This window comes from Colias eurytheme, chromosome 15 (assembly GCF_061535395.1).
Source record: "Colias eurytheme isolate Ceu_HAF_F1 chromosome 15, ilColEury1 Martin Lab GWU primary, whole genome shotgun sequence".
NCBI lineage: Eukaryota > Metazoa > Arthropoda > Insecta > Lepidoptera > Pieridae > Colias > Colias eurytheme.
The window spans coordinates 7,043,970-7,070,399 of record NC_142994.1 but is presented as its reverse complement, the minus strand read 5'-3'; the positions used below and the strand labels follow the sequence as shown (position 1 = coordinate 7,070,399).

The following is a 26,430-nucleotide window of genomic DNA, read 5'->3' as shown; positions in this document are numbered from 1 at the left end:
CTTCAAAACTGACCGCCTTATTGTGGGTTTCGCCGCGACCCGAATATTCCGGGTACTCTTGTACTCTGTGTTGTACTGGGTTTGGTACAGGGGTTTGGGGCAGGTTTGGGGTATACCAGGGTATACTCGAGGTGCATAGTGTAGCTATGGTATGACTGCATTTGGCCGACATTGACATTGACTGTTGACATACTCGACCAATCGTTCTCGAAGTTCTCCGTTCTCGAATGGATTACACTACGGCCAACGTAACTTGGCGGGCCTGAACTTCGCGCAGAAGGCTGCGCACGAACGTTTTTTAGGAACGAAATGGTGGCATGAGGCGGCGTGCGCGGGGCGGAGATCTAGGCTAGGGATTGACTCTATGTAAACACAATCATCCCTTTATTCGAACGAATATCGCAATCGATTTTTATCGATTTGAAATTTATTGATTTTTGTTTATATGAGATACTGAACGAAATAGCTTTACAAACTTATTGAATTTTGTCGTTAGTAAAAGAGATTTCGAGTTTAATAGCAAAAAAAAACTAATAACATTTTATTTTCATGGTTGTAAGACATGATTTAGTTAAATATCATTTATTTACAGTGCGACACAAAAGAGATGAAAATAAATGAGGGCGCCACCGTCGCTCATATAGCAACACTGATACTGTGACGCAAGCGATCTTGATACTATAGAATAAAAATCCAAAAATGTATATAATATAATCTAAAATAAATACCGCGATTTAAACCGTTATAATTGTTTCAGTGTAGCAATAGTGTAATTTAAGACAAAAATACATTAGTATTTTAATTGACCTACCTAGGTCAAATTTTACTTAAATGTATTTGGAATTAGTTATTTTATAAAAATCGGTCAAGTGTTTAGACTGCAGAGGCGCACATAGAATCAAACATACAAACAAACAAGCATACATGCAGCTCAAACACATTACCCTCTTTCTGGGTCCGTCGGGTAGAAAAAAACAAGGCGATTTGAAAACCACATATTTTTATTTTTTTTGTAGATACATTTTGTACATTAATATAATTCATCAAAATCTAAATATTCTACTCCTTCAAAGGACTGATCATCACTCTGTTTCGAAGTACTGGCAAGAGGGTACGGGGCATCTTCAGTATCTGTAAATATGATACAGTAAATATGATTTTTTTCTTATGGTTTGATTGATTAATAGATAGATAGCTGTATGAAAACAGTTATCACTATACTATGTAGTAAAATCTAAACTAGGTACTTTATTTGAGGCTGGTTGGATTGGATATAACTTCTTGACTCAAATTGTGCTGGTCGCACTATAAAAACTAGTTTTTGTTTACATACAAATAACCTCAAATTAATTTGCGAAAACGTAATAATCGCCATACATACATACATTAAACACTCGTCACTAATGGAATATTCTATTTTACGTAGTACTGAGCAAAAATAAATGGAATCTCACCGGTATATTCTGCTGTACGTTTGTAAACGTTTTCCAAATCAGTCAATAAATTTCCAGCTTGAAATTCGGACAAACACCGAATAAAAACTTTATACACCACATTACGGACACCGCTACGTTTAACCTTTTTCATGATATCTCCTTTTTTATTTAAATTTCTTGTTCTAAATAACAATTTTATCTCAATAATTCTCCACTTCACGAAAAAAACAACAAATTTTTATTCAACTTGACAGCTACATTGCCAATTCAGGGTTGCCAGGTAATGAAAAACGAATTAGTTCCAAAATAATTAATTTCATCTCTTTTATGTCGTACTATATAAACGACCACTACAATAAGGACTGATTGAGAATATTTGAAACCTATTATAAAATTAAATATAAATATATTTCACAATTCAATTTCAATCGATTTGAAAAAAAAATCGATTAATCAATATCCTCAGACACGCATAGTGGACATCCCTTTTTGTTTACGTCGTATAACTTCGTGCATATTCGGCAATTCTCGGTACGCAATTATGTATCTCAGTCACACGTTAACATTGGTGTCGTGTTCGTGTCGCTATCTCTGTCTTGAGTACAGGCGGTTACAAAAGTTTTCGTTGAGTTGATCGTTATTATTTGTTATTATTATATTGTTGAGTGTTAAGTTTAAATTTGTTCGTGTTTAAGTTTGTTTTAGTGATAATTTGGAATATTCTACTTGGAATTTTGTATTATTCGGGAACAAAGATGCCACCAAAGCATAATATGGTTTTAAATCGCCAGGCGAGAAAAATAATATTCGATTTAACGCAGTATTTTAAAAAAGAAAAAGAAGAAGGCGTAAAAAATGTTGACAAAGTTTTTTTAAGAGTTGCTGAGTGAATCCTGAATTCATTAGGTTATTTTTATTGCTTTATGTCTCATAGCGTTTTGATATTTATTTTATTTGTACTTGGTCTCTGTATAAGGAAATTTTTATTCGAATTTCAGTTTAAAAGAAATAAATGCCTATAACACTTTTTTTTACGAGTGTACATGCGCAAAAGTTCGTAGAGGCTATGTTCAGGCCCGCCAAGTTACGTTGGTCGTATTGTACAAAGTAGGTATAAAAAATTTGTAGGATATGTAGTTATGTACAAAATAAATGGTAAATATCCTATATTACTTGCTCTGTGGTAAATAGTAAATATTTTGAATATCTCAATCCTGAAAAATAGGCGTGGCGCTATAATTCAAGTCTAGAAATAAAGAAAATATATGGAAGAATTATTAAAATCAAATGCACAGTGAACCATACTTTTTTACAAGATACCATGGTTCTCATGAGGCAAATAATACGAAATTGTAATGCAAAATATCGAATATTCAATTGTTGCCCATTAAATTTTGCTTCGAATCGACTGAGTATTGCACAAAGTAAATATGCATACGTCCATCAGAAATTTCTTCACAGCAGTTCAACCCTATTTGTTAAAATGTTTATGGAAAATGAAAACAAATATGCTTATGATATAATGGAAAAATATGGTTACGTGGAAGAGCTAAATATTCCAAAAAATACCAGCTCCTTAAGTCAGGAAGAATTTGAAAATATAATGAAAAAAGACTGGTCAAAAGAATCTACACAAGATGTGTTTAAAGTTTTTCCATTAATAACAGCTTACTGTTCAGAAAACAATGTATGTATCTCAAACAATGTTTTTGATAATTTTATAGATGTTTTGACGGATAATATTCAGTTTTCCACTGATGAAGAACTCAAATCACTTTTTTTTTCATTAGCAAAATGTCCTGAAACTCCATCTATTAGAACACGCAATTATGTCGAAGTATGGGCAGCTCTAGATGATGAATGTGTAAATAGGTTAAAAAGGTGGTCTCATGATGAATTGCTCTCATATACCGCATTGTTTTACATGTTGAGTGTTACAAAGGCATCGGATTATTGTTATAAATGCATCCAAAGACTCGTATATAAATCAAATAAGTTATCAAAAGCACAACTAGTGCAAACATACTTTTTTATTGGTGCAATGAGGTTTTCACCCCATGATATGCATGATTTGGAACTAGCTGTTCAAGAAAAACTTCATGAATTGAGCATTGATGAATTAGCAATTATATCTTTAGGATTTTTTAAGAGTAAAGTGCCAATAAGAAGCCCTGTTTTAGTGTCTAACATAATTGATGCTGTGAATGAGAATGTTTCTAAAATTAATGAAGTTTCTCTTGCAGCATTACTTAAACTTATTCGCTTCTCTCGCAAGATTCCATTTGATGATAAAATAGTTAAACTTCTTGATATATTACAACATGAAATACCAAGACTATCCACAATGTGTAATGTGCATATAGCTTTACTTGCCACTAGTACTTTAACATTACATAAGACCAGTTTACAAGAAATTGCAAATAATGTAATGAAAGATATATCAAAAGCCAGATTAAAGGATATGGAAAGATTAATACTCACATTTGGAACCTTTAATTATGTGCCACCAACAAATCCAAGTTTTATTGAAACTGTTATCAATGAATTAAGAAAACCAGAAAGGGAGCACGAACTTTTCTCCCATGGTCGTTCATTTGCATGTTGTGTATCATATCTAGGACTTTTAGGATACTATCCATTAGATCTATTCAAAAGGATTCTAAACACTGAATTTTTACATAATACATATGGAAAATATTGTTATTCATATGGTCGTGAAATATTAATTATCCATAACTTAGTTCAATTATTTCATAAAGATACAAGATTAGATTGTCTTACTGACAAAGATGCTTTGATATTGGCAAAAAAATATACTGATTATCTTCCTGATGAGAATTATGATAAACAATATAATGTTACTGAAAAGATGTATTTAGATGTCCTCAAAATTATGGAAGGATGTAGAGGAGGACCTGAATTTGTTACTGGGCATCATATAATAACACACCACCAAAGAGGAGGTTGGTATGATGTTTGCTAAGGTTGAAGTTAAACATATACAATTAACTATTCTATTTACATCAACTTTTTTTCAGATGTTATTATATGTGATGATGCAAGTGGTTCCCCTTTACCTGTCAAAAATATATTTAACAATGTAAAATTTGGACACCTTTGTCAAGCACCTGATGATAATATTTGGATTGCATTGATTATAGCTGGTAGAAATGCAATGTTATATGATTCAGATAAACCCAGTGGACATTTTCTGTCTAAAATACGAGAGTTGAATGCTCTTGGATATCACGCAGCAATAGTAAGTAAAACTTGATTTAAGAAGTGTTCCTTTGAATCTGTTATGAAAAACAAAAGAATATTATTTTGTGTTGCATTTTGGTTAGTATCTAGCAGGATCAATATTTCAATAATACATAAAATTCATTCATTAATATAAAATGAAAAAGTAAAGTACTAAAATTATTGTAGTTAGTGTTACACCTACTTAATTTATTTACAGGTTAGCTGGAACAAGTATACAAAGTGTAAAACACAAGGAGAAAAGAAAAACTATTTAAATGGATTAATTAATGAAGCCAAATCTAATAAAGATTGTGATGTTCACTTAACCTGTTAAGTTTACCAAATAAATTAATTTTCAGAATGTATTAATTTTAATATGACAGATTAATATTGTAATGTGAAAGTGGCACATTTAAAATCTTATATATAAAATTCTCGTGTCACAATGTTAGTCTGCATACTCCTCCGAAACGGGTGGACCGATTCTCATGAAATTTTCTGTGCATATCGTTTAAGTCTGAGACTCGGCCAACATCTATTTTTCATATGTACCACGGGCGAAGCCGGGGCGGACCGCTAGTATTCATATAAACTTCCTTATGAATGATTTAAAGGTACATTAATCTAACTAAAACACTTATTTGTTTGTGAGTACCTTCATTCTTAAAGAAAAAACAATAAGTAGTTTCTAATTGCCTTATCATTTTATTATAAATTTTTTGTTTTAAAATCATATACATCCAACTTATTATTTCAATAATATACAATGGATTATAAAATAAATGTAAAGCTTAATAAAAATTATACCTTAATACAAATTTTTGATGATCCATTAAATACACCATGATATATTCATGTGCTTCATACTGTAATAACATGTTTTGAGTTGAAACAACTGATTCTTAAACAAAGAAATCAGTAAAAGAATCATGATAACTAAAACTGCAATCTCATTAAAATTTTACATGATGATGATATGTGCTAGGTACAGTTTTTATTGCATTTGTCAAATACTAAATTCATCAATTCATTTTAATATCATTCTATTTACATGATCTTCACTCTGTTAGGTGGAACACATGCGGTTTTGGTGTTAGTTTTGTCACTATGATGGCATCTCCAGATCAGGATGAATTCCCATTTTCACCATTGTCTTGAAAGTTGTTTGAATTCACTGAGAATGGAGCACCCAACCCATACAGATGACCACTCGAACTCTCAATGTTGTCATCAAAGAATATCTGAAACATTTGTGTCACTTGAGATGTTAAAATTAGATTACATTGGACAAAAAATAATGTGGATGAGTACAGGTACTTAACATTTTTATATGTGATAAAATACCGTTAATATATTTGATCATTTTTCACTAAAAATCTTGTAAAAGAATTAATAATTGTAAGCTAACCTCTTTAATTTTGAAAAAGGCCATTCCCGTTAGGTGAGAATCAGAGCCTGCTTGGTGCTGGGGTCCTACCCTGCGAAGTTCCAATTGGTCTGCTACCTCTTGTAATCCACCTTTCAGGTTCTTACAAAGTTTCATCAAGTACTGAAAATTAAAAATAACTCATTTGAATTCATACTTCACGTTAATTTATTTATGATTCTTATCGTATTGACAGAACATAAAAAAGTATAAGCAAGACAGTAAATTTAATATGATGAGCATCTTTTGGAATATATTTAGGGCGCTTGTGCACTACAAGGAATTTTACTGTCCGGCATTCCGATTTTTTTCGGTCCGGTGTAGCATGAAAAAACCGATGAATTGGCTTGTGCACCTGTCCGTTTTTACTCGGATCAGTGCGGTACAGTTCAAGGAAGTTTGGCGGTATAATGCTATCATAAATGATTGTTTTTGCATTTTACAAAAAACAAGTAAAAAATATAGAAGATGAAATATTATATTACTTCGTTATAATAAAAAGTAAAGTTCCGTAAGAGATTTAAAATGCGTGTTTCACTTATTTATTTTAATCGGTGACGAGGAGCTAAAGCTATTCCCACTTGAACTTTAACTTACCAACACTTACTTAGATAATAATTATAGGTCAATGTATATAAAAAATAAAAATAACAATACCAACTTTTCAAATCACATTGCCAGCTAAAAGGAAGTAAAACAAGAGCTTGCTTTCAATTGGCATATGCAGTAAAAAGAGTAAAATCCAAGCAAGGGGGCATTCGAAAACAATTATACCTACAGCGACTCGTAGACACAAAAAACCATCCGGAATAGGGAAAAGTGAAATGTCGGACAGTAAAATTACGTATAATGCACAAGCTAGTATTTAGATAAGATTTAGATTAATGGCGTGCCATACCGGACCGTAAAAAATCGGAATGCCGGACAGTAAAATTCCTTGTAGTGCACAAACGCCCTAACCGCGTATACGCACTATGCGGGTAACCGCATTGCGGGTAGCCGTCCGGCTGACCGCAAGCACAATTATGTACGTTATATTCATTTCTATGCGCACTGCGATGCGGCTACCGCAGACCGGACAGTGCGCATAGAAATGAATATTACGTACATAATTGTGCTCGCGGTCAGCCGGACGGCTACCCGCAATGCGGCTACCCGCATAGTGCGTATACGCTCTTAGGGATTATTTATAATTCCAAAACATTTACTTTACCTTAACATCATAAACTGTTGGAAAGTATAACCTGAGACTTTCAAAGAAATCATTTTCATCCTGTGGTAAGTTTTGGTCTGTGAGAAGTTTGAGTAAGTATCCAAAGTCATATCCGGAATGAAAACTCAGCCATTTTATGTTGTCCATTAGTACAAGACCTAGTGCAGAAAAGGTTATATTATAATAACTAACACTATGTGGGTTACGCAATAATATTTTTAATATAAGGTACTTATATAAACTTTTACCTGAAGACATAAGTAATTCTGCAAATTCAAGGGGTTCTATACCATCTTCTTCATGTTTTCTAAACTGAAGGCCTGAGTTTTGAAGTAGATCAATGGAATCTTGTGCATACATGTCCTCTCTAAAAATGTAATAGAATAGTACAAAATGAGTATTAATATAGGTAATATGTTGCTTATTCTTATAAGAATATTAGTGCATTATAAACAAGAGGGATAGTTAAAACTTACTGCAAATTGAACTTAAAATTAAACTGCCATGTTGTGTATCCAGGTGGTGTCTTCCCATTTTCATCCATGAATGTTAATCCCAGTTGGATTATTCTTAGCAAATCTACATTACACCTGAAATGATGTATTTCAATTATTCATTACATACAAAGTGGATTTAATTTAGGTATGTATTTAAATGATCCTTTTAGTTTTGCAAAAAATGTGCAAAAAAAATGGATCTTTGAATTTAGTTTATAGATTTTAGACATGTTATCACCATATAATTACCTCAGTAGTTGATACTGGTAATCAGCTGTTGATCTGAATTCGCCAATGGGTCTCGCGACTACTCCGGGAAATTCTGTGTCCATTGCAACCCAATGATATTTTTGGACTACCTATAAAATATTTTTATAGTAAATTATAACTGTCATATTTTATTTGCTCTAGTCTTTAAAGATTTGGTTGAATCACATTCGAAATATATGGTTGAAATCAGTAAATATAGCAAGATAACAATTACTTGTGGCATAATATCTAAAGCATTAACTTATGTTATGGGAAGGCAAACGAGCGGACGCACTGCCTGGTGGTAAGCAGATTGCGTCGCCCATAAACCATAACAGAGGTTATGGTTGTTGCCTACCAGGATAAAGGGATTTGGAAGGAATTATGGAGAAAGGGTCGAGGATGGGAGGGATTAAGGATAGGGGAGGAGAGGATGGGTAGGGGATAGGAAGGGATGTGGATAACATAAAAAAAAAAAAAAAAAAAAGCATTAACTTATTTATCAAATAAGCAATTTCTATTTTTTACTTTTTCAATATAAACTATACTACCTTAATACTAACACTGAAAGCAAACATAAAAACTTAAGATTTGTTTACTTGTCTTATAATTTGAAATTCTTCATGTAAGTTATGGTTCCAAACATCTTTTATCCCACAATCTCCAGTCCCTGGCAGCTGAGATAACGAGCCAAAGCTTGCTGCTGGCATCTAAACATACAGTTTTAGCTTAGTTTAAGGTCTTTTCAAGAAATAAACCATGCTCTTAAACTTAAAAACTAAACAAATTATTGTACCTTGTACCACTTGTCCTTCTCTAATAGATTAAGTTCTTCAGATTTTAGCGACGCCGTGGTTTTTTGTTTAGTTTTTCAGGTTTCCAGTAAGTTTTTGTATATGGTGAGACTTCAAACAAGTTTACGAATGTCTAGCAGGTAATGCAACAATGAAGACCATTGAAATCTTGCTGTATGGAATTATTTGGGCACTGCAGATTTAATGAAATAAAATAAAAAATGTATTGTTGCGAAAACAAATAAGAAGCCAAAACTTAAAAACACATAGCGTACATTGCACGTAGTGACAACTGACAAGTGACAACTTGACTATATGAAGTAAGCGTCAAAGTTGTATTATTAAACAATGCCAATTTTTTTTTGATACGAGTAATTTAGGTATTTGTATAACCATTTTTAGGATTTCAAAGGCTATAAATGGAACGCTATTTAAGTTTTGTATTTTCAATGAATAAAATTAAAAATGGGCAAAAGACAGTTGGGTGGTGGCAACGAGGGAGCCACTACAACTACTATAATACAACAATATGGCTACACTACTTAACAACTTACTTAACACGAGCAAGATAGGTTTGCTAGTTAATTTTCTGTTATTTTGATATTATTACATTACTTAATTCTAAATATAACATAAATATAATAAATGTCAGATTTTCATAATATAATAATATTTCTTACTATTGTTGTGCTATAGTCTACCGTCATATCCTCCAACATTGCCCGCTTTTCACAGTGTTTTGATCATATACAAGAAAAAACTAAATATGGACAGAATTGATGCTGTTATTTGAGTAGGGAATTGAATTTAGAATGAATAGATATACTTGAAATAATCATATTCTTAATAGTTTCTCTAAAAATAAGGAAGAAAGAGGTGGGCGAAATAAGGTGGAAAAGTATACAACTTTGCCCACCTTTAATATTTCAGCCATTTTAAGACTTACGTAGCTGTTTTTAAGAGACAAAGTACAAGACAAGGCAAAGATGCTGAATCTCTTACAAAATATGATCCAAAATAAGTAGATCTTCATTAAATTGTATGGGCAAAGTTAGGTGTAATTTTCTCACAATCTTCATACAAAAATCTTTAGGGTTTAGGGTTGTCACAAAAAAATAAACTAGGTAAAGGATGAAAAAATTAAGTTTAATAAAATATGTAGGTGGGTAACAAGTAATAGGTAGGTACACATGCAATAATATTGCGTTCGTACTGTTTCTAGGTATATCTTTAAAATGAAATTGAAATTATGAATATTTATGTACCTATACGTAACTTCTACTAAACATTTAAAAAGTACCTAGCTAGGCATACATACTCGTACAATCCTACCTAGGTACCTAAAAGAAAAAACATGCTGTGTACTTAATTTACACCTAAAAAAAATTACCTTGCTACCTATTTGAGAAGTCTGTTAAAAATGTGTCAGCCCTAGCACCTCAAAACGGTTGGGCAATGTTGGGATAGGTCATACTACGTTTATTAACCTAACATTGCCCAGCGACAAAACTCCTATAATACTACGTATTTTTGCTTGGAAATAACAAATAACCTCCTTTTTTATATTCTAGTTTAATAAATAATAAGAAATATTCACGTATTCTAATTGATTCCCAGTGATCAGAGACAAGTTTTTTTAGAAAAATTTGGCACCACCAAAACATCTCCTTCTTTGTCGACATGTAGCAGCAGACTGATTGACGTTATACATGTGCTATCTAATCAGTATTGCGAGAAAAGACTTTAATTTTCTACCAAAAAACAAAACAAGTCTTAAATGTCATGCTACTCCACATAAACACTCGGGAAAGTTAAAATTTCTATTTGGGCAAAGATAGGCTGGAAAGGCAATGTTGGAGGATATTTTTTATTTTATTTATTTTTTTATTTTATTCATAAAAGGTACCTTACAGCTGTTGATAAGATAAATTATACTAATTACATATAAAAACGCCAATTACAAGGTACACCGATAATAGTAAAATTGTGTGACAAGAAACGGTAAACTACAAAGGCAATAATTGTTTTCTTTTACTTTAACAAAAAATACAATTATTCTTGATGAAACACAAACATAAATGAATTAAATTAAATTAAATGTGACTTCTCGTTAACAAGCAATATCAACAATATAGCATTAAAGTTAAGAAAAACAGAAATGAAATTGAGCCTGTTAAGGTGACTATGTGAGAGAAAGAGTGGGTGTGTAAATAAGTGTGTGTGTTAGGGTCTGCGTGTGTGTGTGTGTGTGTGTGTGTGTGTGTATGTGTGTGTGTGTGTGTTACTTATTTAAGTTATTTATAATTTGAAGAATTGCACTTTTAAATCTAGGGCGTGATAAACTAAATATATCCGCTGAGCAAAATTTATTATTATATACTTCAGGGAGTCTGAAATATGGAGAATTTTTTAGATAATTTGTTGACGTTGACGGCACTAAGAACAAATTTTTTAGTCGAGTGCCTTGACTTGGAACCCGAAAGTTTAAAGGATTCAAAATAGAGATACAGTCAAATTTATTATTTAGAATATCAAACAAAAACATTACGTCGATTAGATCTCTTCTATCCGATAATGCGTTAATATTATAATGTAGACAAGCCTGCTCATAGCTTACAGGGAAATGTTTGGATTTAAAATTTAATTTCTTAAAAAATATTTTTTGTATCTTTTCTAGCCTATCGATATAACATTTGTAGAATGGTCGCCATATTACACATGCAAACTCGAGGATACTCCGAACATATGCAAAGTATAAGACCTTTAAACATCGTATATCGTCAAAAGGTTCAGCTGTGCGCAAAACAAAACCTAAATTAGCAAAAGCCTTTTTTGTGACGTAGTCAGTGGTCGTTGTACGTGAGTTTCTCATCCAGTATCACGCCTAAATCTCTTACTGTATTAGTGGATGGAATTTTTTCATTGCAGATTGAATATTCAAAATTTATAATATTTTTTTTATTTCTAGAGAAAGTTATTTTTTGACATTTATTAATATTAACTGATATCTTATTTATGTTATAGTAATTTGTTAATCTATTAAGGTCGTTTTGAAGTGAAAGACAATCATCTAAACTAGCTATTTTAGTAAATATCTTTTTATCGTCCGCATATAAAAGGAATTTAGAACTATGAAAGCATTTATCTATATCATAAAGATAGATATTGTACAGCAAAGGTCCCATGTGCGAACCCTGCGGCACTCCTGACGGGATATCCACAAAGTTAGACCTGTAACCACCAACTACAACAGCTTGACAACGATTTCTTATATAGGAATCTATCCATCTCAGTAGGTTTCCTTTGATATTTACATCTGAAAGCTTGCCTATTAGAACATCGTAATTTACTCTGTCGAATGCCTTCTCAAAGTCTGTATAAATTACGTCAACTTGTACGTTGTCATTCATATTAGTGTTAAGATAGTGGGTGAGATCCAACAAATTTGTTAAGACATTACGTGATTTTATAAAACCGTGTTGATTATATGGAATGTAATTCAGAGCATGTGTGTAAATACTTTTGTAGACTAGTTTTTCAAGCAATTTTGAGAATATGTTAAGCAATGAAATACCCCTATAGTTTGTTATTTCTAATCTAGAATTCTTTTTATGAATCGGTACAATTAAAGCTTCTTTCCAACGTTTCGAGAAAACTCCTTCGGTGACTGAACGTTTAAATAATATTTTTAAAGGTAAAAGAAGACCGGACTGACATTTCTTTACGAATATAGCTGGTATACCATCTGAACCAGCGCCTTTTTTAACATCTAAATCCTTCAGTAGTTTTTTTATTTCTCCATCATTACAAGGTATAGTGTGTAAGTAGTCAGTTACATCAGAATCATAGGCATTAGGCGTTACGCTAGAGGAGATGGTCCTTTGAAACACGCTATGAAAATATTCGTTGAATGCATTACAAATATCACTACCGTTTGTGAGAACGCGTCCATTATAATTCATGTTGGATGGTAAATTAGAGTTCTTACGTTTGCTGTTAATGTACGTCCAAAATTCCTTAGGATCTTTAATAATGCTGTCTTGACAACGTGATAAATAGTTAGAATGACATTCGTCCTGTAAGTTTTTAACTCTTTTTCTCAGTAAAGAAAAGGATGCGTAGTCATTAGGGTTTTTGAAAATTTTCCATCGACTGTGAAATTTAGATTTCTCTTTAATTGCATTAATGAGAGCCGGCGTGTACCACTTAGGGTAATGGCGTCGAGAAGATATCTTTATGCATGGGACAAAAGTATCGATTAGGGTATTTATCTTGCTGTAAAATATGTCTACGCATTCGTCCAAAGAACCTATTGATAAAAGTTCATACCAATTTATTTTATTCAATTCAGAATTTATGGCATCATAGTCTGCTCTATAAAATTTCCTCATCTTAGGAAACACAGGTCGCAATTCTTTAAAACATATATCTTTTACACAAATAATCAATGGGCTATGAAATTTATCGATATTAACGAGTGCATCGGAACATGCCGTGCATTCGACAGAAACATTCGAGAAGACAAGATCAAGAGTATTGCCACAGTGGTTCTGTGTGACGTTAAACTGCTGGGCCCCTAATAAATTTATAATATCGAGCAGATCTAATGCAGATTCTAGTAAATTTGAATTACAGTATTTGTTAATTTTATACGTGTTGTTAGTCGACCATAAAATAAAAGGTACGTTAAAATCGCCCATAATAAGAAATAGGTCATTCGGATGCCGATCGTAAATATTACGTAAAGCTTGATTAAATATTTTTAAGGTATTATGTGCGTCTGAGTTAGGGGGTAGATAAAGTGCAATAACGTGTAAATTCATTGCATCATGTGTCCTAAATTTAAAAACATTCCCTGGTATCGTTAACCAAACACTTTCAAGGTCATCAGGAACGTTATGCAAGTTATGACTCAAAAATGTTTTTTTTATACATATCATAACACCCCCGCCTTTCTTTTTGGTTATTCTGTCGCATCTAAATACATCGTAACGCCTATCACAAAGTTCCGTATCCAATATTCCCTTACATAACCAACTTTCAGTAATAATAATTATGTCGTAATTATTTTTTTCAACATTTTTATAGAAGATTGGTAATTTTGTGCGTAACCCGCGTGCATTTTGGTAGTAAATATTTAAAGTATTGTATGTTGTCATTATTTAAAAAGAAAGAAATGTATATATATATTTAACTATAGGTATTATTTAAAAATACAGGATATCATTTCGTCTGAGATAAAATTATCGAGAAAATATTTCTATAACATAATTACTCATATTATAATTGCGGTTACGCATCAAATAATATAATATTCTATTAATGCATGACAAACAAGTAAATTCATTATACACAAAGAACATTCGACACAAAAAAATATTGTAACTGAGGGTATGTAAAAAAATTTTGTTCGATATCGTTACTGTGCGTTCACTTTTTAAAGAAGTCAGGGGTGATAAACCTATTATTACAAGAACGTTCATTGATATTTGTAAGATAATATAAAATGCACAAAATGATTTAAAAAGTGCATTCATCTGTAAATAAAGGGTGTATAGTGTATGTGAAGAATTTGTAATGTATATGTAGAATGTATATGAAAATAAACTAATGTGATGTGGCTCATAATATAGAAGGCTATTTAATAATGACACGATCCGAGCAATAAGCAAAAGAACTATTTTAAAGTCTCTAAAAAAAGATTTAGGTCATCTTCCGATGTTATAGATTTTGCTGGGGACTTTTCACTGGCGCGTAAGTAAATTACGCAATTTTTAACCCACACGAATTTTATATTACGCTCTTTTGCACGTTGTTTACCTACAGGTATTTAACAAGATTTTGTTCGCGATAGTAAGATGTTCATTAATGAAAATCTTTACAGAGTTACCACCAAAACCAAGGTCGTGCGACGTTATTCCTTTGTTCTTGTTGCATTTTTTAAAATTGGCTATTAAAACATCCTTGCTCATTTTATTATTTAATTTCGCCACGATCTTTTTAGAAGCTCCGTGTTTACCCTGTAAAGGTTGGATTCTGGTAATAAAATCTAAGTCCTCTTTTTTCAGATTACAGTCTAAGGCAGCTGCTAAGCGTAAAAATTCTTCGACGAGGTTTTCATTGGGTTTTTCCGGTAAGCCAACTATTTCGACGTTTAAGAATCGGTTCTTTTGTTGAGTACGTCGTTGCTCGAGTTCCAATGCAGCAATAGCCTTCTGAAGGCTTATAAATGCGAACGTTCGTGAGGATGTGTATGTGTGTGTTACTCTTTCACGCAAATACCTAGTACCTACTACTGAACCGATTACACTGAAAATAGAAATTAAGCACACATACCTATAGAGGGTAACTTGGATTAACACATAGGATAGGTTTTATCCCGGAAATCGGACGGGAACGGGAACTATGCGGGTATTTCTTTGAAAAAGCCGCGGGCGGAAGGCTAGTAGGTACCTAGGTACATAATAATTATTATGCACTTAAAGAAAAAAAAGCTTATTTGTACGGAACCCTTAGTGTTACGAGTCCGACTCGCACTTAACCGATTTTTCTAATATACATAATATGTAATTAATGTACACTTGTTTACAATTATTTTAATATGAAAACGTTCATAGGAGTTTAATAGAATGTATTATAACTAACATGGCAAAAGGTAGAGTTTAAATTTCAAAGTTGATAGTCACAAATCACAATCGCCTCGGTTCACCTTGTGGTTCACCTTATAAAAAAATAAAGTGGTAAATATTAAATATCCTACGAGGAATTTTAAATGGATCACCTAAGGAGACGTGAATTTAGACTTATCTTTTAAGTTTTAAGTTATAGAGAAATATATTTTACTCATTTAAATAATTTAAAGTACAAAACTGTCAGTTTTTTCGTTAAGAAATCTTTTGTTAAACCACCATTTCGGTGATTTATAATTGCGAAGTCTGTTAGGGTTTTATGTAAATTACCTACTTGAAATAAGACGATAATAATTGTTGAAGATGTCTGAAAGAAACCAGTCGTCTGGGAACTTTCATCAACAATGCTGTTAAATCTCCTTGATAGGCCGGGAGATACTGACACACAATTTTGGGTCATTTGTAACAGGATGGCGGTTCTACAGGGGTCTTAGTACGCAATGACAAAAAGAAAAAATGAAGGTCAGAACGCTGGTACCGGGGAACTAGTCGCATGGGCGTCGAACACGTCGGATAAATTACGGAAGAACGATTTGTAACACAAAAAATTTTGGATTTACCGATAGCCCATAATAAAGAAGTAGGCGGTAGTATCATGCCATACTTTTCCGGTGTGACTTACAGCCCGCCATACCGACGTGAATGTATAGCGAAAAAAAAAAATTGCTGATTTTCGGCGGTATGGCGACCATTTGGAACTGTTTGAAAAGTATAACATGGCGATTTTCCTATACATGGCTGCAGGACGATGATTACCTGTTCATAAATTAGCCTGGTACAAATGGTTGAATTATTTTTTTTAAATCAACTCATTTACGTCGGTATTAACTAGTAAGGATTAATTTTATGCCCAAATATCAACAACGCTCTACACTCGCTACTCGGAAATGGCGCGAAATTAATTGAGCCACTATAATTGAAGGAGTGGAAAGTAAAGTTAACAAAAATCACCGCCATAATTATCTGACATTTTCTAAGCTCCAGTAGACATAACACAACACATCCATTACTTGCAAAGTATGTACATAATTTAAAAGTTTTTATTTATCTATGTCACTCTTGAAATTGGACTACAACTTTTCTTCTTGTTAAACGTTGCATTTAATGTGCTCTGAGCTTTAATGATGATAGAACGAGGTGGGGGCTACAGAAACAAAAGGTAGTAAAACGTTACAACCCTATTGTTTGAGCACACATTTCGTCTTACTATTTAGTAGTTATGGAGTTCCTATTACCTATATGATAGGTATCTAAAATGTTATTTCGAATTTGATTCGTTATAGTTTAGAATACAGTAAAATGCTTAGGTATGACCACAAATAATAGAATAATATACTGGTATATCAGATAACATAATGCTATACCTACTAGCTATAGTGGGTAATAGGTAACGTAATATTAGACAAATATTATATTCATTTTAATATATAAAATTTAGGGGCATAATAATACGGGGCATACCGCATAAGGTAGGAGGAGATTTAAATCCAATTCAATTACTTACAGAGATTTTGTCCCACGTTTTTAGCAATTACTGTAACAGTCTTGAAACTTATATATTTTTATTTTTTTAATTCTTTGATTTTATTTATGAACCTAACATAAATGTTAATCTTCTAAAGAAATAATTTGAAGCCACACTCTACAAGGATCCTTAGAAAGAAAGTAAGCGCAAGGAAAATAGAAAATTTGTTAAGGCTCTACTTCTTGTAAATTGTAATAAATAAATAAAAATAAAAATCTATTTATTTATCTATCTAATATTTATCTATGGAAAAATTATATGAATATAAGTATCTACTAAACTTATATTCATATAATTTTTTAATATTTTAAAAATCGTATCCAGGTCAGTCTGAATGTAACTTTTGGGACATCTTTATTTTGTTTGTAATTTATAGATAAATAATATCTAGTATGTATTAACCATAAAGGCGTCTTGTAATAATTGAGCTTTCGCCTTTCAGTAATTCTCCTACCTAGTGTGGTGCTTCGCTATTCCACGGCTAAGTTATAAGTATTTCAGTAGTCATTCTCGCTCTGCAGGGGTAGGTCGCGTTGCTCATTCGTCTCAACGATAAGCCGTTCATATTTTTCGCGAAAAAACTTTTAATAATTATACAGACTAATTATTTTTTGTAAATTATTATAAGGAGTGAAAATTTGTGTTTTATTTTATTGTGTATGTTTTTTTTAGTTTGACAAACTATCGCGGCTGAGTAAGTATTTTTATTATTTTCTATTTATACTGTATGCATTATAAATAAAGATCAAAGTTATTTTGGTCGATACTATATTAAATTATCATTTTCATTTCGATTGTTTAAATTAATTAATTGTTCGATGAGTTTAAGTGGGCATGTAGGCGATTGATAAAGACACTAAACATTTTTCATATTTGATTTTAGTAGATGAGATAAAGCTCGTAGGTAGCACGAAAGTAAGAATAAAATTATCACAATACCTAGGTGTAATTTTTATAAAGGTAACAAAAAACTGATTGTTTTTAACTAATTATTCTTTGTCGATCCAAGCACAATATACCCATGCCCCGAAGTATGCAATGGATTTCTCAAGTAACGGACAGCTGTCTGTAAAATTGGATTAGATGCCAATTGCCACTTTCATGGTCGCCGCAATAAACTCCGCTGCGGTTTAATAGTCCAGCATAAAAATATTTCACGATGATATTGTTATGTTATGATAGATGGATGTGGACCGTCCGCTTCGTGATGTCAGCATTTTTTCTTTCTTTTATTTCAAACTCTGTATAACCACGTTTATTAATCATGTTTAATGGGTTAATTTCGTCAATGTTTGTGAAAGGATTACATTTTTATGACGGTTTAAAAATTTTCTGTCTGTAATCTCCATATTTTTAATTGCTGGGCTTATCCACACAGATGCGTCATTTTGAATGTACTATGGCGAGTAAATAATTCTCCGTAATTTCTAATGAATCTAGCTGTTCACCCTGGCTACGGCCGAGCATGAAATGAAGCAAAAAAAAATAGATGTTATCCGCAATTTTACACGCCTGGCCAAAGAAAGTTCCCATGAGAATGAGATGTTTCGTCGCGGTAGTCTTGGTCTAGGTTACTCTATTCTCTATACTCTCTTCAGAGTCTAGGCACAAAACTGTAACATGAAATCGCTCCTTTGCGATCTGAAGAAAATATATTCATGAAAATATAATAGATGAAAATATATAATTCATAATCGGATCAATCGTTCTTGAGAATAGCCAATTCAACCAGATCTAACAAACCCTACAACTTTGAACTATTAGTAGGTATGTGGGGGTTTTAGTCGGTAAGAATCCGACATAACCCACGGCTCCTTCCCCGGGAGCCGTGGGTATCTTTGGAAGATTTCCCCACTATAAAAAAAAGTAGGTTACATAAAATATTTCAGTTTTGATTAACATAGATAATTAATATTAAATATATTTGATTGGCATTAAACGTTCAATAAAAGTTAATAAACCTATCTAATTTTAGATTATGTATTCACTGTTTTATGAATGGTTTATTTCATGAATTGATTGAATACAAATTGATTAATCGTTCCGCCGCTGTAAGCGCAAAATAGAATTTGTCATCTATAAATTAAAGGCGGGCGCTTGCCCTAAATCGTTGTTTGTTTGGAGTGTAACTACACGAAACAATTGCCAAACACCTCGTTAGGATTAGACATACAACCATTATTGTGTGTTGAATGTTTGTATAGTGCTGTTGTATGTTAGAGAATTTTAGTTAATTACCATTGACATTTAAAACTCTCATATAAAAAAATAAACAGATAACGTCCGCGGCACCTCAATTGTTTAATTAAAATGAGTAGGTGTTGCGATAGAAATAAAACTACGAATTAGCTGATATAGAATTTATTGCATTTTTTTCTCATAATATGTATATCTACATTATTTCCACGTATGATACCTACTCATTTAACGGATTATGCATTCAGCATACTACGTACATAGGGGAAAGGGGCCTAAAGTGGGCACAGAGCCTAAAGAGGGCACTCAGTATAGTATCGGAATTTTAAATAATGGCGCGCGCGCGACTCGTGAGTACGATCCCCACACCCCTCCCACCTTGCGGCAGTCGTTGGATTCGCTTGCGAGCACGCATTTACAAGCTGCAACAAATAAATGTTTTTCGACGATTTTTGAAAAATATTGCAAGGTAAGTAATATGTGTTCTTTTTATTTTGGTGTTTACAATCCTTTAACCAAAATTTGTTAGTTATTAAGTGGCTATCTGGCCATATTTTGGTTCCATAAAAATCCACGTGTCTAAAAATTTTGAGGTAGAATTACGTCTGAACCTTTCAAATGTCGAAAAAGGCAAAGCGGGCAGGGTAAAGCGGGCACGCGCCCGCTTTGCCCCGTCCGCTAAAATGTTACCTACATTCTTTTGTTAATTTGCTTTTTCCTTTCAGATGACCGCTTATAAACGGCGTAAATATAAGCGTAAAACTTCACAAGCCTCATGGCAACGCTCAACTATGCAGCAAGCAAAACGAGAAGTGCAAGAGTTAGGAAAACCTGTCAAAAAAGTAACAACTAGGTAAATATGGGATTCCAAGAACGACATTGCAGACATCTTAAATTGGGTTCGTGTAATGTAAAGCTTGGTAGGTTTACTACTTACTGTCTTTTCTACGGAACAAGAAATGGAGCTTTTGGAATACGTATTCCACATGGACTCTTTATTTTACGGGCTGTCTAAACAAGAATTTTTGGAACTTGTATACCTACCTATTACATCATTTTAGGATTTATAAAAAAATATATATATGAAATAATTGTATCGCTTATTAGAGACTAAATAATGATAGACTGTAAACAGGGCGTTATTTTTTTAAATATTATTTCAGATATATCTGGAAATATTGTACCTAAAAGTTTAAAGCTCCTAAGAAGTTCCTTTGTTTCATATATTCATTTAAAAATAATTGTATGACTGTTTGAAATACATAACTTATAAAATATTTTTATGTCTTTTACTCTATTTATTATTGTATATATTATTTGTGGCTGTATATTTCTAAATCTACTGTTTAAATCCAGGCCTGCCCGCTTTACCCAACTACTGCCCGTTTTGCCCTAAACGAAAGCCCGCTTTAGGCCTCCCCTTCGGGCAAAGCGGGCAATCGTAGGCTTTTAGTAATCTGTTAATAATTATTATATACTTTAACTTTTGACAAATTTAACCACTTAGCATTCAAAAGTATTTATTAATGGAACTTTTGGCAAAAAAATAAATGGATTAACTTCTTTTCAAACTTCATTTTTTTTAATTTTCCCGTAAGGTGCCCCCTTTGGGCCCATCTCCCCTAATTAAAAGGTAGTAGATATGTTTTGACAATAAAAAGATACCAATTTTGATTCTCTTCTTTTTGTGAAAAAAATGATGTTAACAAACATTAAGAAAAGTACGGTCTACCTAGGTATTATATAAACCTAAGTATTTGTTGTTTACTTTGTAAGGGCAGCTTTTAATTATTTCTTACGTTTAAGGGGCCCTGCTCCGAAATGTATGTTTCTAAATCATGGTTTTTGGATAGAAATCATCATATTTAAAATCCTAAAAAAATATATAGCACAGATAAACGTTTGATCTAGTGACTTTTTTGGATAAAAACACAATATTAAACATTTGACTCGATCAAAAAAAAATCAGAAGTAACATCGATTTTAAAAGCATAATCAGTTTTATGAGAATTAGGGGAACGCTATGTTTATGAAAATTTTACATTTCATTTACTAATCAGGTTTTACAGGGAAATTTTTGGATAGATTTATAATTTAGCCCTTATTTTTTTCTATATAAAATATAATACGTAAAATGCGACTCGCGCGCACCACGTCAGTGCAGCCAGAGTCCAGCCGGACGTTATCGAGGGAGGACCTGTGCTAGTTTTGCTCCCGACCACGTTGCAGTCGCCGCTCGCGTTTACACCTTGGCCACGGACACCGGCGGCGCGACCGACGGCGCGACGGGCGGCGCGGCAATTCGCGCGGCGCGGTAAGCATGCCACGGGCAGTTGCGTTCGCCGCCGCGACCAGTGTAGACGAGGAGACGAGATGGCTTTATCAAAGTTAGCTCGACGTTGTTTGGAGAGTAGCAGCTTTTTTGCTCAAGATTTAATGTTTGGAAGATATAGTGGAGTACACGAATTAAATAGAAATCGTGTTACAGACGGAGAATTCCACCAAAAATATGAAAAATATAGGCATGATGAAAAATTATGTTGCGGGTGGCTAGACTTCCAAATAGCTGGTCTAGCTAGAATTTCTGCAATAAAAGCTTCCGTCTCCATTTTCGCGAAAAAAAAAACAAACTATTTTAAATTAAGTTCGCTCCGGGAGTAGTCGCCGCGTCTGCCGCTCGACTCCGTGGCCTGCGCCGTAATAACTCATACATTTGTTTCGATCGCTAGTCGTGCCGCGCGATTCGCTCGGGGAAATTCGCCGGTCGTCTCGCTGGTCGCCGCTGCGCGTGGCATGCCCAGTACATTTCCATACATTTGATTCATTCGCAAGACGCGCCGCCAGTCGCGCCGCGCGAATTTTCGCTATAGCGAATTGTCCGTGGCCAGCACATTAGAACCGAGCGGCGAGTAAAACGGCGAGCATGTCACGGTATAAATAAATCAGTAGTTTGATTTTGTTAGTTATCCTAGGATTATTGTTGTAAATATAAATTAACTTCTTATTCTATACTATTAAACGAACAATATTTGCATATTAATATATTTGTTTGTAAATACAGTGTGGAAATTTTCGATGGGCCCTGGGTGAAAGTACTAGAAATACTGGAGATAGCAAATTTCCTTTATATTTAAAAAGAAATAGAACTGCATTCAAAGATTTTCAAAAATTCATTTTCTTCGACCGGGAATCGAAAGAACTATTAAAACCGCATCAAAATCCGTTGCGTAGTTTCAAAGATTTAAGCGTACAAAGGGACACACGGACAGTGAAAGCGACTTTGTTTTATACTATGTAGTGATTTAAAATTATGTTTTAAAAATTACCTTGCCTGAGATCCTCTTTTTTATGGGTTATTGAATAGGAATAGCGGCAAAGTTTTGAAGTACTAGTAGAAAGACTATTATGATGTTGGTTGATCTGTATTCAATGAGTATGACAAATATTATTTTTATGAAACAACAATCCAAGATGGCGCCGACGAAAATTTGACTTTTTTCGTGATGGGTGTCATTTTCATGGTTTTTGGGGTAGCAATTAACGAATATGAGGTCAAAACTATAATCCAAGATGGCGCCGACGAAAATTTTACATCTTTTCGTCATGGGTGTCATTTTCATGGTTTTTGGGGTAGCTATTAACCAATATGAGGTCAAAACTAAAATCCAAGATGGCGCCGACGAAAATTTTACATCTTTTCGTCATGGGTGTCATTTTCATGGTTCTTGGGGTAGCAATTAACGAATATGAGGTCAAAACTATAATCCAAGATGGCGCCGACGAAAATTTTACATCTTTTCGTCATGGGTGTCATTTTCATGGTTTTTGGGGTAGCTATTAACCAATATGAGGTCAAAACTAAAATCCAAGATGGCGCCGACGAAAATTTTACATCTTTTCGTCATGGGTGTCATTTTCATGGTTTTTGGGGTAGCTATTAACCAATATGAGGTCAAAACTAAAATCCAAGATGGCGCCGACGAAAATTTTACATCTTTTCGTCATGGGTGTCATTTTCATGGTTATTGGGGTAGCTATTAACCAATATGAGGTCGAAACTAAAATTCAAGATGGCGCGGACGAAAACTTTACATCTTTTCGTCACGGGTGTCATTTTCAAGGTTTCTGAATTCTGCTCGAAAAATATGTAAACGGTTGTAAGAAAAATATACTTACCAAATTATCGACGGTAACATTGGGGATTTGTAAATAGCTGTCTCAAAAACCTTGAAAATGAAACTCATGCCGTAAAGATGTAAAATTTTCGTCGACACCATCTTGGATTTTAGTTTTGACCTGATATTGGTTAATAGCTACCCCAAAAACCATGAAAATGACACCCGTGACGAAATTTTGTCAAATTTTCGTCGGCGCCATTTTGGATTTTAGATTTGACCTCATATTGATTAATAGCTACTCCAACTCTTTGAAAATGACACCCATGACGAAAACATTTCAAATTTTCGTCGGCGCCATCTTGGATTTTAGTTTTGACCTCATATTGGTTAATCGCTACCCCAAAAACCACCCACATTTGCTACTTAGGAAAAGTTCAGATTTAAAGATATCATAGGTAATGTGACGAATATAATTTATTTCATTCCGACCGTTTCTCGGAATAACATACATTTACTAAGAAGGGTTTAATATATTGCTGGTAACATAATATTATGATATATATGATAATAATTAATAATTCATAAAAAAGTATTTTATACATTTCTTAAAAAGCTTCGATATTGTATACAATAATACAAATCATTAATTGATTATTATTCAAATTGTTGTAAAATAGTCACACTTTTTTAAGTTGGTTGAATACACTAACTTACTTATTACATACTTATATTCAATTATTATTTTGCCTTTTTTATTTGTTTTACTTTTAATTATTATTACCAATATTTTCAGAAGAAAATAAATTAATGTATCCAGAACGAGAGTTTCATTTTAAACTTTAAATGTATGTATAAAATAGACCAAAAAATTTTTACGAGAAATTAACAATAAATTATCTTTTATATTGTTTCTATCGATTTGAATAATAAAATAAAATTTGAAAAAGGAATGTTTCCTTTCAGAAAAATTTGCTATCCCTAGTATTTCAAGTACTTTCCATTCAGGGCACATCGAAAATTTCCACACTGTATATATACAAACAAATATATAAATATGCAAATATTGCTCGTTTAATGGTATAGGATAAGTAGTAAATTTATTTATCAACAACATTCCTACGATAGCAAATAAAATCGAACTACTGATTTATTTATACTGTGGCATAATCGCCCGCCTTCATAGGTCACCGGAGTTCATGCCGCGCCGGCTCCTGCGCAACGCGGGCGCGAGCCATCTCAGTGCCTAAAATGCCTAAACTTTCAGTACAAAGGGCTCTTAAATTGAAAAACTGGCATTTATTAAACTTTCAGCTCTAGTGAAGGTGATATTTAAGTCAAGTTCAGTAATAAATATTAATTGAATATCAGAAATTCTTCTTCAATTGACGCGATTGAACGATGGAAAAGGTCTATTAATAATATTGATCGATTTTATTTATCAATCAATTAAGAACGAATAGCTTTTATTAATATAATCAATGGAAGGTAAATAAACAGTTATACGTTCGCTCGTTGAAAAGTGAAAATTATTGAGTCATTGCCAAATACTTCTTACTACGTGCGCACCCCGTTTCATTAAATGATATTCATCTTATAATTATTAAGGTACCAGGCCAACTGATCGATACATATTGGCAGCTGGCCATTTTTTACCTAATGTTTAGTTACCAAGTTAGTTACGTATCTAATTGTTTGAAAAGTGACTTCAGCGCATACCGATTGTTGTGCGATTGCAGTTAATACGAAACGTTGGTCTTCGAGAGGGGTTTATTTTTGGTGTTAGAGCCAAGAGAGCGTTGACTCAGAGAGATTACAATTTAAAATTAGGAGAGTAAGAGTTGCCAAATCATTGGGGAAATGCTGGGCGTGTTCGAATTCGTGAAAAAATATTTTATTGTACTATAGTGATAAACTAATGAAAGTGCTTTCTTGCTGAAATAATTTAAAAAGGTTACCCGTTTATACTAAATAAAACTCTATAATTTAGTCAAAATTGTTTTAAATTATATTATACTTACGCTTCTAATAAATAAAAGAGTATTCGAATTTATTGAAATGCATATTAACGAGCTTTTTTTGCCGTGCTTGATAGTAAAGAATGTCTAATTAAAATCCTTTAATATCTACCGAAAAAATAAGAAGGAATGTTTTCAGCACTGTTTTGCTTTTTTTATGACTCCTGCAATTTTAATGAATGGCAGAATAAGATTGAGAGTTTCTACAAAATAAAGCTATTGACAATATCGCTGCACTAAAAAGGATCAAACGTTGAATGTGTATCTATTCGAATAAAACCAATTATATAGAGATATGTACGTTACGAGATTTTTTTTAATTGGCGTAGCTACCTACCTAACTTATATGGTTATATAACTTTCTGTTTTTTTTATGTAATATTAAGTTTATGTACTTTGTTATAAAAGTAGAGAAACAATTTCACATTGTGTAGATATAGTAAGTTTGAATTATATTTAAAATTCAAAGTAAACTTTATCAAGAACGTATTAAACTATTGTTAATTATGATATTTTTGCTAAATTGAAAGAATATAGACCTCTCATATTCGTAGATACTCTCAAAATGTAGAGTCTCCTGAGTTAATAAAATTATTTTGAAACCGTTTTTGTTTTATAATTCTTAATAATATAAAAAGTTTAATTGTTTCGCATGATATTTTCACGTGGTTCGGGTATAAATTTATACAAATTTCTAATAATTCATAAAAATAATTTCTACAATTAGCCTTCCTCGATAAATGTGCTATCTAACACCGAAAGAATTTTTCAAATCGAACCAGTAGTTCCTTAGATTAGCGCGTTCAAACAAACAAACAAAATCTTCAGCATTCAAAATAATATAAAAGTATCGATTAATTAATTAAAATGAAATAAATTAATTGTGTCTCGTCAACGTTATTATTACAACGAAAGTAGCGACTCAAGCGCGGATCCAGGGGGGGGGTCACGGGGTCATGACCCCCCCCTGGGCTAGGTCCACGACCTAAGTGGACCACTAATTTAATAGATATTAACTTTTTTAAATTA

The 26,430-nt window shown here is 32.8% G+C and overlaps 3 protein-coding genes across 3 annotated transcripts in view; 2 read left to right on the top strand and 1 right to left on the bottom strand.

Moving 5' to 3' along the window:
* The first annotated feature begins 2,543 nt into the window (after positions 1-2,543).
* On the top strand, positions 2,544-5,040 carry LOC149902386 (non-canonical pre-mRNAs endonuclease FASTKD5, mitochondrial). The gene is made up of 3 exons (XM_090110087.1): positions 2,544-4,399; positions 4,475-4,695; positions 4,897-5,040. The coding sequence occupies exons 1-3, from the start codon at positions 2,758-2,760 to the stop codon at positions 5,011-5,013; spliced, it is 1,980 nt and encodes a 659-aa protein (XP_089966213.1). The 5' UTR covers positions 2,544-2,757; the 3' UTR covers positions 5,014-5,040.
* Positions 5,041-5,360: 320 nt separating this feature from the next.
* Positions 5,361-9,151, bottom strand: LOC149902385 (CCR4-NOT transcription complex subunit 7-like). Its single transcript, XM_090110338.1, has 8 exons — positions 8,861-9,151; positions 8,664-8,774; positions 8,065-8,174; positions 7,795-7,908; positions 7,567-7,685; positions 7,319-7,476; positions 6,088-6,228; positions 5,361-5,920 (listed from the first exon to the last, which is right to left on the bottom strand). Exons 2-8 carry the CDS (start codon positions 8,772-8,774, stop codon positions 5,804-5,806), a joined length of 870 nt encoding a protein of 289 aa, XP_089966464.1. The 5' UTR covers positions 8,861-9,151; the 3' UTR covers positions 5,361-5,803.
* An 8,444-nt stretch (positions 9,152-17,595) lies between these two features.
* Positions 17,596-26,430, top strand: part of rdgC (retinal degeneration C) — a 45,064-nt gene continuing 36,229 nt past the window's right edge. Inside the window, exon 1 of the mRNA XM_090110119.1 lies at positions 17,596-17,766. The gene's annotated coding sequence lies outside the window, so the exon portion shown is untranslated. The remainder of the gene's footprint in view (positions 17,767-26,430) is intronic.

Coding starts and splice junctions, on each gene's coding strand:
- LOC149902386 (XM_090110087.1), top strand. CDS start 2,758: ATGGTTCTCATGAGGCAAATAATACGAAATTGTAATGCAAAATATCGA. Junction 4,400..4,474: donor AACACACCACCAAAGAGGAG/GTTGGTATGATG, acceptor ACTTTTTTTCAG/ATGTTATTATATGTGATGAT. Junction 4,696..4,896: donor TTGGATATCACGCAGCAATA/GTAAGTAAAACT, acceptor ATTTATTTACAG/GTTAGCTGGAACAAGTATAC.
- LOC149902385 (XM_090110338.1), bottom strand. CDS start 8,774: ATGCCAGCAGCAAGCTTTGGCTCGTTATCTCAGCTGCCAGGGACTGGA. Junction 8,175..8,663: donor AATTTCAAATTATAAGACAA/GTAAACAAATCT, acceptor AATATTTTATAG/GTAGTCCAAAAATATCATTG. Junction 6,229..7,318: donor CAACAGTTTATGATGTTAAG/GTAAAGTAAATG, acceptor TTTAATTTTCAG/TACTTGATGAAACTTTGTAA.